The 11,925-nt window shown below is 42.0% G+C and overlaps 1 protein-coding gene across 2 annotated transcripts in view; it reads right to left on the minus strand.

The window, feature by feature from the left end:
• Positions 1-11,925, minus strand: part of FAM135B (family with sequence similarity 135, member B) — a 190,859-nt gene that overhangs the window by 2,079 nt on the left and 176,855 nt on the right. For both annotated transcript variants that reach the window (XM_012647995.1, XM_012647994.1), the window contains 5 exons: positions 10,493-10,584; positions 7,874-7,971; positions 6,335-6,486; positions 3,878-3,988; positions 3,064-3,177 (listed from right to left, as the gene is read on the minus strand). In XM_012647995.1, coding sequence (XP_012503449.1) covers positions 3,064-3,177; positions 3,878-3,988; positions 6,335-6,486; positions 7,874-7,971; positions 10,493-10,584 — 567 coding nt within the window. The remainder of the gene's footprint in view (positions 1-3,063; positions 3,178-3,877; positions 3,989-6,334; positions 6,487-7,873; positions 7,972-10,492; positions 10,585-11,925) is intronic.

Below are 11,925 nucleotides of genomic sequence, written 5' to 3' on the forward strand. Positions count from 1 at the left end.
TTTTTTTTTCAGCTGGTCTCACTCTGTTACTCAGGCTGTAGTGCACTGGCATCATCATAGCTCACAGCAACCTCAAACTCCTGGGCTCAAGCAATCGTCCTGCTTCAGCCTCCTGAGTAGCTGGGACTACAGGCATGTACCACCATTCCTGGATAATTTTTTCTATTTTTTGTAGGGACAGGGTCTCCCTATGTTGCTCAGGCTAGTCTTGAACTTCTGGCCTCAAGCCATCCTCCCACCTTGGACTCCCAAAGGGCTAGCATTACAAGTTTGAGCCATTGTGTTCAGCCTGGTTCCATAAGTTCTTGAAGCAATCCTTGGTAATTTTCTTTTAAACATATATAGCAAACGCTTAATTTTTTTTTCCCTTAAATGTGGTACCATTTTTATCTTCATTGACTTTTGGGATTGGAGCAAATTATCTACATGACAATGTAGTGAATAAATTAGGAGGTTACACAAAGATAGAGGAGGTTCGGAGGTATTTTATTTTAAAACTTTTGATAAATAGAAATATTGGTACTTCTTTCAGGAAAAAAAAAAAAACCTTAAAAGCAATAATCACATATAAAGTAAACTGCATATCAAATTTTTTATATGTTTAATTCATCAACTAAGCCATATTTCTTAATGTTCATTTAAAAATATATCAGAAAGGGAATAATCAAAATCTGACTAATGAGAATAAAATGCTACTTTTTAATCTGCATTATCCAAATTACTAGTAAGGTTCAGAATCTTTACTGTGAGTTGCCTGTGTCTAACTTTTAACTGTATTTCAGTTAAGTTGCTTATCTTTTCCTCACTGGTTTGTAGAAATTCTTCATATATTCTAAATACTAATCCTTGTTATATATTGCAAATATCTACTTTCAGACTGCTGCTTGTCTTCTAAAATTTGTCTACACTGTAAATATATTTTTAATATTGATAGCATCAAATATATCATGTATCCCTTAAAAAATATATATCAGAAAATATGAACTTAAGAAAACAGAGTGCTATTTTTCTCAAGATGATTGACAGGATCATTAATCGATTTAAGTTATATATAAACATCCTATGGAGATGGATGGATTTTCCTTAAATGGCCATTGTGAAGATCATATGAAGTAAGCAAAGTGCCTGAATTGTTCCTGGCACATAGTAAATACGGCTTTGCTATTCTAGAGCAGGGATGGGCAAACTTTCTCTGAAAATATTTTAGGCTTTCCAGGACACACAGTCCCTGTCATAACTACTCAACTTAGCTATGCAACTGTAGCATAAAAGCAGTAACACATAATATGTAGATGAAGGAGTGTGGCTGTGTTACGATAAAACTTTATTTACACAATGAGAGGTGAATCAGATTGGCTTGTGGATCATAGTTGTTGACCCTTGTTCTTAAGCCTTTACCAGGTTGAAGTTTCACCAAAAATACTTTTCTATGTCAGGGAAATAAAGTAGGCAAGGAAAATTAGCAAATTCCTGCACAAGGAAAACATTCGGAGATCCATTGGTAATAACTGTGTTTGGTCAAGCCTGAACTTAAAACCAAGTCATCGACTCTTTGTTTATTGTCACAGGTCTTTGTTTATAATGATGTTCCATGGGCAATTAGAAATAATAAAAAATGGATAAACTATATGAGAAAAACACTAATATTTAAAAATTATTAGCAAATATCTTTAAATTAATATTTAATCTCAGAGATAATAGGGCCAGATAGGCAGGCACCAATATACTCTAGGTATAGCTGATGTCATTATTTTAGGTGAAAATTTGGCAAAAAACTTCAAGAGTATTAGCTCATTAATATTTTCCTCCAATAATACCACTACTGGGAATTGATTTTAATTATTTATAAAAATATATAAAGTTTTTCATCACATAATAATTTTTTAAAAACCTCTGGAAGCAACCTATATGTGCAAATAATTGGGACATTGTTAATTAAATTATGGTATATCCATAAATATAGCATATAATTATTAAAATGTGTTTATATTTATGATATTTTATTAACATGGGCAAATGGATATGAAATCATTCTAATCAAACCATAACAAAAAATTATAACTTTTAATATGAACACACATGCAAAGAAACTAAAAGAAAAACCTGAAAGGCAAGTGGTAGTAGAGGTACAATTAGATATGATCCCAATTTATTTAAATAGGTTTGACTTTTCCAAATGTTCCATAATTGGACACTTTTCAATCAGAAAAAGTATCATTTTGCAATATGCCTCATGTTTCTTTTCAGGACATATTCTAGACAGTATAAAGCACGATGCTATTTATGTATTATAATTAATATTCAAATATTTTTTCATTAAAATTCCTATTGGATTTTGTAGGTTCCAGTAAAACTTTTGGATATACCCATCTATACATTGGCACCAAATCTTTGGACCTTTGTTGGACTATTTTTTTTAAAATGCCTTAAATGTAACAAAATACCATTTACTTAAAAATAAAACAATCAAAATGCCTGACATAGAAATAAACTAATTAATCAAAGGAGACCAGGAATGCCAGCCAGCCCATGTTCCTATCCTGGCTGCCTGGAAAACTCCTACCTGTCCTATAAAACCTAACTCAGATGTCACCTCCACAGATCTCTGCCTGACTCTGCCCTATGCTATATCCCTTTTCTGTGCTACATCCAGGCACTGAGCATTCTTTTATTTTTTTACTGATCCCATTGTACTCTCATTGCTAGTACTTGCCTGATGCCCCAGATAGACAATGTGCCCCTTGAGGGCCAGGCCTGTCTCAGGAATTCTACCTCCCAGCCATCTTATTTCAGTGGCTGGCGCACAACAGGACTGAACAAAAGTTTCATAATCTAGTAAGCACACGACTGTTTTTCACACAAAAGCGGCATCTAGGACAATAGCATTGAGGTTTATACACACACACAGGTGAGCCATTCCCAGCCCATCACTGCATTCTGAGCTAAACACAGCACTGCATTACCCAGAGCCCAGATGTCCCTAACAGGCACAGTCCATTTCCTGAATTTACTGTTGTGTTTTAAATCAGAAAGTCCCTAAGAAAAATACTAAATGCAGCTTACCTGTGTGTCTGTCTTTGAGGGCAGTTTTACACATTTCAATCCTGGCTGAATGAAATGGCACATAGCGGTCTTGCGGAGAAGCAACCAGCACGACATTTTTAAAATACTGCAGCCCTGTAACAATTAGCCAGTTGAGTGTTTTATACCTAGCAAGTTTCAGGTTGGAGGCACAGGGGTATGAAAAGAGCCAATGTTTACAGAATGATAGGCGATGGATGACTGAACCGGCCTTGCCTGGCAGGACTGAGCAGGCCAATCCGTCAGCAGCCCTGCTACCTCACTGGCTGTGGAGACCATGGGACCGTGATCACGATTGCTGCTGTCTTCTGTGATCATTCCCATGACGCAGGAGGGTCTTCACACCTTGTGCACTTCCACGTTACAGAGTGCAAGTGAAGGTGTAGTATCAGGCCTTCCTGAGAACAGCCCCTGTCTCCCACTGCACAGTCAACATAATTGGACAATGTTGCACTTGCCATTTTTATAGGTGGACCTGTACCTGGGTGAAGTTGGCCCAGTTGGGCCTGTGCAATTAGAATATTAAAAGCTTGGTGGGAAATGGAAGCTACAGCTTCTGTGAGTCAAGATGACCCTATGCACACCGTGGTTCTCATCTCTCATGTGCCCCGTGTGTGACAGGCCAAGAGAAGCAGGGTTCGTAGCTGTTGGCTTCCCCGTGAACTAAAGCGGCTTTGCATGCTGGGCCTCCCAATTACACCTTTCTGTGAGTGAATCAACATAGCATTAAAGCTAATTTGTGTCTCAGGAGTTGGATCTCAAACTCATGAATGTAGGTGTGGAGGAAACCACTCACCTGTTTTTTGGCTTAGTTGATAGAGGAAACATTTGCGCAAATCAGCATTATCCCTGAAGGTCAGCTGCAGTAGAGACCCAGATTTCTTCAATTTCTGCATGAGCCACAAGCCTAGGAAGACAGGATTGAAAAAAACACCAAAAATCAAAAACATAAAACAAAAAAGAATTGGAGTGGAATTGGGAAAAGATTAATGTTAAATTGCAAATTTTAGTTAACTTAAGAGAGTGGTAGACATTTTAGCAAATACTTGGGAAGTCAGGGGTAAATTTGTATTCTTATGTACTGGTGGCACGGATATAAAATCATTCTGCAAAAGGATATAGCAACAGGCTTTGGAGTCATGAAACTATCCATATCTTTTGATCCATTCAACCTCCTGAAAATGAAGCCTAAGGAAATAATACTTAATATGAAAAGTATGTAAGAATAATCCTTACGGATGCATTTAAGATATTGTAAAACTAATAAACATCTTATTTCAGAACCCATCCACTCAGCTATGCTTATGCAAACACCAACATTGATGAGTGTAAGTATTATGTCACCACAACAAATGAATGTGATAGAAGCACAAGGAAATAAACAAGATGCAGTATGTACATATATTGATTTCTATGTCAATGTGTAAGTGTGCACAGGTAAGTAGAATGGACTATACAAAATTACTCTAGATATGCTGGACTGGAAGAATTATTGATGCTGCCTCATTTTTTAATGTCTTGTGATGTTGCAAGATTACTTTATAATTATGGGGGGAAATGTGCTTTAACCCATTTGTTTTTGCCCAGAGAACGGCTTCCTTGGTTTGTGAAGACAGAGTGCAGAAGAAAGTACTTCTATCTGTTATGTGTCAATGTGTCAGATGACTCATGTTCACAAGTAATGGCCTCACAATAAAAGTAAACAAAGTAATCTGACTCACTTCAGGAGGAAACCATCTGAGTGTAGGGAGGGTACAGAGAATAGTGGCAGAGGCCTGGAAGGTTGGCAGGGACAGGGGAGCTCACCAGGTTTGAGCCACATAATGGGTTTGAACAATTAGGGACTGATGTATTTGTTAGGAACATGATTTAATAAACTATTTATTATGATATAAGACCCAATGACCTACTTGGGCTTCCACCCACCAAATCATGTCACTTGCTCAGCTCACACCCCATTAGTAGTATCTACACTACCAGGTCTGCAGGGTGAGTCTAACATCCCCTCGCATCACGGGAGGCCTTTCGGCGCCTGGCTCCTGCTGAAGGCTTCATCATTATCTCCTGCCTCATCAGGACATGCTGCATTTCTGTTGCAAAGAACTACCTGCAGTTCGCTGAGTATACCAGATTATACCATACTGTTACATGTGCTATTTCTTCTGCAAAGAAAACACTTTCCACCATTCACTGTCTTGGAAATTCTGCTCATCTTCCAAAATATGTCGAGCCCTGCTTCTTTACCCTCTACGACGCACTTCCCTTACAACACAGATGAAATAGTGACAGCCTCAAAGCCATACAAGCAAGCAATGTAGAGTTCAGCTCTATTTGGCCTTCCATAAACACTAGTGAACTTCATGTTCCTTCTTCTGTTAAATCCTCAAGAATTCAGGCCAGGCGCGGTGACTCACGCCTATAATCCTTGCACTCTGGGAGGCCGAGACTGGTGGATCGTTTGAGCTCAGGAGTTCGAGACCAGCCTGAGCAAGAGTGAGATCCCGTCTCTACTAAAAATAGAAAGAAAGTGGCTGGACAACTAAAAATATATAGAAAACATTAGCCGGGCATGGTGACGCATGCCTGTAGTCCCAGCTACTCGGGAGGCTGAGGCAGTAGGATTGCTTCAGCCCAGGAGTCTGAGGTTGCTGTGAGCTAGGCTGATGCCACAGCACTCTGCTCAGGGCAGTAGAATGAGACTCTGTCTCAAAAAAAAAAAAAAAAAAAAAAAAGAATTCTGTGACACACACACACACCCATGCACCATAGATATGTATGCACACATATAGATATACATATCTATACACATGCCATAAATGCATACATACATAGACATAAACATACATATTGCATATCATCTCCATTTCACAAATGTCTTGGCCTGAGTCTTCCCTCAGTGTCTCGGTCATAACTTAACCACAGGATGGTCATGGAAATGACACGATTCAGAGTTCATGTTCTCTTCATCACAACATAGTGCCTTGTCATTCTTTTCTAACCAGAAACCCATGAACATCACCTTTTTGCTCACAGAAATTTGAAGGCAGAAAAGATCTTAGAAAACATCTAGTCTCATGTTACTCAGCTCACACACAAAAGGGCCACATTTCTCAGCCCAGGTCTCTTTCCACCATTCCCTGCTTAGAAGAGTCTCTGAAGTCACAGGATTCCATCAAGAACTTCTGCCTCCAGTTTCGGGTCCCCAATGCCCCACATGAATTTTGAGAAGTGATGCGGCTTGGGGAAGTCTTACCTGTACTAACCAGAGCACTGTTGTTGTACAGCGTCCCCAGGTGAGGCCCAGACAGTGACAGGAACGTGTGGAGTTTGTTGAGGTAATACCGGAACCGGGGCCGTGTAAGAACGGACCTGATGATGATGTTGCCAAGGGAATGGCCAATGAAGCTGTGTGGAGACAGAAAGGGCGCAGGTGAGTGCCACAGTGAAGGCCGCTGTTGGCGGAGTGCTGGCTGGACGTGCCCGAGGGCCAGCATCCCCCACCCTGCGGTGGGTCGAGGGGAGCTGGCAAAGAGAATGGAGGCGGCTAATTCACCCTCATCAGGTTCCCAAACTCTGGCTGTGTTAACCCTGAGATGAGGTCTTCACGGATGGTAGTTCTGTGCCCAGAGTGGTCAGAGGAGAAGCATGGGAATTTTGCTTTATCAGAGCCTCTTCCCGTCCCATGTGGTCTCCAGGCCTTCTCAGCCTACCTGGAGGAAGGGAGGGTCCTTTCTGAAATGCACCTCTGGGCACTGAATCCTCCTGGTCGTTAACAGGGTAAAGTCCCAGCTCCTTAGCCTGCTAACGAGGCCATTCCCAACCTGACTTTGGATGACTTCTGTGATATTACTCATTGCCTCCTTCGTTCACTGTTTATTTCCTGACCTGCCCATTCTTAGCCCACATTGTGTATGACCCCCTCCTACAGGGTCTGCTCCAGCCGTGCTGCTACTTACAGATCCCTGGATTCAACGCATCATTACTTTCAAATTAAACAATAATTTAGTGAAACCCTATTTATGAGAGGTATACCTCCCTACCTTTTCTCATGATAAGCATGAAACCACGGAAGGAGGAAATGAACGTTAGCTTACGAAGTTGCATTGCCTAGCTTGCGTTCTTTTATTTTATTTAACCTTTGTAGGCCTCAGAGTCATTTATGGAATTAAGGGAGTGATATTTTATCTCTGAACACTAAATGGGATAATGCCTATCGAGGGATTAGCACAGTATCTACATAATTGAATGCTCAACAAATGCAAGCTACTTACTATCATCTTAATCATTGAAATATTTAGAACAAGTTATTTGTTAGTGTCTGAGGATAAAAATAGCACTGATTGAAACCTTCTCATTGGTCAGGCAAGTCATTCAACTTTTTGATGTATTGTCTCAGTGCTAGTTCCACGTAACAGATAAGGACACAGAGGCTCAGAGATTTAGAAAGGATTTAGAAAGACTATAAAAGGTCACACACCTGGTACTCTGAGATTCAAACTTATAGATGTTATAAGAACAAGAATTCAAACCTAGGAATTCTTGTTTTAAGTCCAATATTCTTTCTTTCTCCTGAGCTATAAAATGTTTCTTCTCCCCAACACACATTGTGACAGACAAGAGCGTGCCCACCAATCCTGGTACTCCTGCTCTAAATGAAATCTACCCCATGAACAGTACACAATAACCTAGCCCAGTGGTATATAGAAAGCAACATACCAAACTTGCATACAGCAAACACTCAAAAATGTCTCCCTTCTTCCCCCAGCATTAACTACCTGTGGTTTCCTTTTACCTAATTCGGGATATGGAGAGGTTGTACAATTGAATGTGTTGAATGATTTCATCCAATAACCGATCCGTCATGGTATCAAAATCTGCAAATGTGTCCATCTGGAAGAAGAGAGAGGAACAGGATGTTGGGTGGGTTTGTGGTCAAGCCCGACTCTGTGCACAGCCTGCCTTCTCCATGAAACACCACGGTGCACTCTGGGGGTGTGCCTAAGCATGATGTTAGAGCTGTAGAGGGAGGTTTGACTTTCGGACAAAAGGCCCACAGACTGGGGCTCTAATGAAGAAACACGGAGATGCTGAAGCATCCTCAGTTAGGGGAGTGACTGAAAACCAAAGGGGGAGATGGAAGAGATGGAGAACAGTAGCAAGCACATGGTGTCCACACCAAGACGTGCCTGACTCTAAAGGCCCTGCCCTCTACCTGGCACAGCCTGCAGCATGTGCAACGAGGCCATGTCCACAGGGCAGATGCCAGCTTTGGGGAGGATCCTAAGCCACTTGAGTCTTATGACGGCTGGCTGAAGGATTCAAGAGTGTAGAAAGAAGAAATGTCACACACATCTTTGAATATCTTAAGGGCAGGCATAGGGAAAACACACTAGACTGGTTTCTATAACTTCAAGTGCCAACCTTTGGAAACATGGATAGAAGCCATGGGGAAGCAGATTTGGGGTCAACATTAAAAAAAATTAAAGTTTCTCACAAGTGGTGCTGTCCTACATTGTCATGAGCTGCCTGGAGCTGTGCTGTGCTCCAGGCTGGGAAAGGTGAACAAGAGGTCTCCTGAGTATTCCCCGGGGTGGTGGAGAAGACAGTGTGTGGCAGGGAAAAGGAGAGGTTTGGAGAAGGCCTCTAGGACCCACTGCCATCTGCCACCCCGTGAGCCTCACGGTACCAGAGGATGAAGCAACTGCCAAGTCTCTCAGCCTTCCCAGGACAGGGAAGAACCACGTCTGCAGCTCTCCTGCTTATGGGGCCTGTGCCCGGCATCCATTGCTTCCCCGTCTACACCTTAGTCTCCTTATCTCCTAAAGGGTGACGGCCTAGCCTGCTCCTTAGCACCATTTTAAAGACTATGTAAAATACACGTAACACAACTATGACAGATATTGCTATTATTATTAACTCTAACCTTTCGGAGCCTGTTTCCTCCACTGTAAAATATTAATTCAACAGACTGATTATTAAATAAATGGTTGTAATTATGAGGCCTGAGTTAAGCATGATGAGAAATGCTTTGAAACTCAAAGTAGGTTTAAAAAAGAGTATCAGGAACTCCCCAACCAGGGAGTTTGGAAAGGAATATACTATAAATGCATCTGCTTATGAGATTTACAACTTTCAAAAAGTAATGACACTGCCTTGTAGAACATAATCAATACTGAGTGGCCAAACCCTGCAATTAAGTGACTTATTAAGTGACCCAGCTCTGAAGCCCCTGTGGTGTTTGGATGGAACCCAGCATCAGAGTACGGCTGGATACACGCACCCAAAAGGCTGGTTTCATGACCAGATCTCTCTTGCTAACAACACGCATCATCCCTGAAAAGAAAACCTCACTAGCACAAAACACAAACACGAAGCAGCCAGTGCTGCTCACTTCCCTGCCCCCTCCTCTGAACACCCTCGGCAACCTCCCTTAGGCCTGGGTCATGTTTGGCCACACATTAAAGGTGGGTGTGCACATGGGTTATCTTCCCAGAGATCACGTATGGTGCCTTCCTCTCCAGGCCAGACTGACAGTGGAGCCCCGCGTCACTCCCGGAGCTTCTGTAAGGGGACTGTGGTATCAACACGCAGTAGAACTGCTGTGAAGATGAAATGAGAAAACGGGCACGGAGGACTCAGAAAGCAGTGGATGCTCAGAAAGTGCTTCTCTTTTCTCTTCCTCTCATTTCTACCTCTTTGTACATGACTTCGTATACAGCAGGTGCCAAACAGAAGGCAACAGGACTGGGCACTAACAGTGGATAAATGAGGCATTACCTTCCAGTGTTTGCTGCTTGCTATTCTCTGCACAATTCCCATTCGCAACGGCCAAGGGACCCTTTGGTTACAAGCAGGTCTGTGCCTCCAAAGGATACTCAGGACTCGTACCTGTCAAGTTCCGTGGGGTGGGAGCCAGCAACAACCCTCCACCCAGCCCCATCTCTCAGTCACAGGTTCTCTAAAGTCTCATCTACTCTGACAGCTCATTAGGGGCCCAGGCTCTACCTCCCTTGAAATGGCAAAGACCCCACAGGTCACGTCTGTCTAACGAAGTGGTCATAACCCAGCTTTATTAGTTACATAGATACTAGTGACAGTCACCTTTCCCCCAGCATGGATTCATGTATCCCCAAATAGCTTATGCTCCCAGCTGCCACCCGCCCTAATGCTCTGTATGGTCAAAAGGCTCCAGTGACCTAACTCACACGTTTTCACTTCTCACTCTTTCCTCACCCTTCCTAAAGAAAACAGTAGGTCTTTTCTCTCCACCCCATCCAGGTGGCTGGCCAGTGTTCTTTGCAAGGTCTACCTCCAATCTGTGTGAGTCCATAAATGATCACAGTGCCTTTAGGAGGCCCGGGCAAGGCATGCCTCTGGGGTTCTCTCGGTTCTGAAGTTTTTGTTGCCATACCTGATTCTTTTCAGACATTAGGAAGTCCAGTTTTCCTCCAGGGAGCCCCAGTTCTATGAAAGTCTTCACCAGCCGGAGGTCTGCACTGTTCCCTGAAAATGACAGACAATCCCCACCCAGCCCCATGGTTAATCACATACAAGGTGACACACAAGAGATTTATTTCTCCCTCTCCTCCCTTTTCCATTGGGTTTTTTTCCTATGTGGGGGTAAGCAGAAAATAAAAACAACTAAAACAAGTGCTCCCCTGCCACCCCACCCAGAACACACACAGAGTCTGGTCCTTCTAGCAGTCCCGCCTCGGTGGAGTTGTTCCCTGATCTATCAGCTGTGGCTGTGAACACTCTCTCTGCAGGACCAGTGGGAAGTGCACCACCTCCCCTTCTTCCACGCATGTTCTGTTTGCCCAGGACATTTTGCAAATGGTGTCACCTAATGACTGATATGGCACAATGTGACACCTCTTAAATTATTTGCTTAAGACAAATAAAGTCTATCTAATTCTTCCATTTACAGGTAATTAGCAACCCCACCCCCACCCCCACCCCCAATAGGCCAGTGAAAGCACAGTTATCTAAACAGAACAAGAATCTCCCTTGGGAACAGGAGTCATGACAGAGCAAGCTCCATGGAGGCTCAGTAGTGACAACCAGGAACAGAGGATTGAAAGGTTAAGAAACTGAGGCTGTAGCTAATTGTAGAGGCACAAAGGACACAGGAGATGCATTCCTGAAATAAAGATCATGTGAAAATGAACTTGATATAACAGAGTAAGATTCTCATTCAAGTTCTGTTAGGCATCCATTCTATGCAGGTCTCAGGAGTTCAGTTGTATCTTCATCAATTTTGGGCCTATTCCTTAAATAGATGAGGACCCTGTAGAGTTGAAAATTAGAAGCTGCTTATTTGGATATATAGGTTACCTACTTGACCATAGTTTCAAAGTAGTTTGTATGCTGTAAATGAAAATATAATTAATTCAATATCATTCTTTATGAAACTACCCAATGATTCAAAGGAGCATGAAAGTGCCACGTGGCATGTGGGGTAACTCCAGGTATTTGGAAGCATCCCTAATCTTTAAGGACGACTGGTTATGCTCAGATACCACCCACACTGATGGCTGGTCAGAGCACATGCCCAAACCTGCAGAGTCATAGCCATAAACAGTCATATGCTTTTAAAAAATATGTGTATTTTGTGGTAAGAAATTAAATGCTATCCATTCCTTCTGTCATTTGTGACAGTAACATTAGGCTCTTTGGTTTCGCTGTTTTTGTTGTTGTTAACACAACACAATTCAATTCATTCCAATAACACATTCATTCCATTCATTCACTCAATTCCTTCTTTTATTTTGTACATTAACCCATCAATTACTCATTCTATTTGTTCATTCATTTCATTTATTTATCTGTTTATTTATTCCATGT

Source organism: Propithecus coquereli, unplaced genomic scaffold, assembly GCF_000956105.1.
Source record: "Propithecus coquereli isolate 6110/MARCELLA unplaced genomic scaffold, Pcoq_1.0 Scaffold28, whole genome shotgun sequence".
Taxonomy (NCBI): Eukaryota; Metazoa; Chordata; class Mammalia; order Primates; family Indriidae; genus Propithecus; species Propithecus coquereli.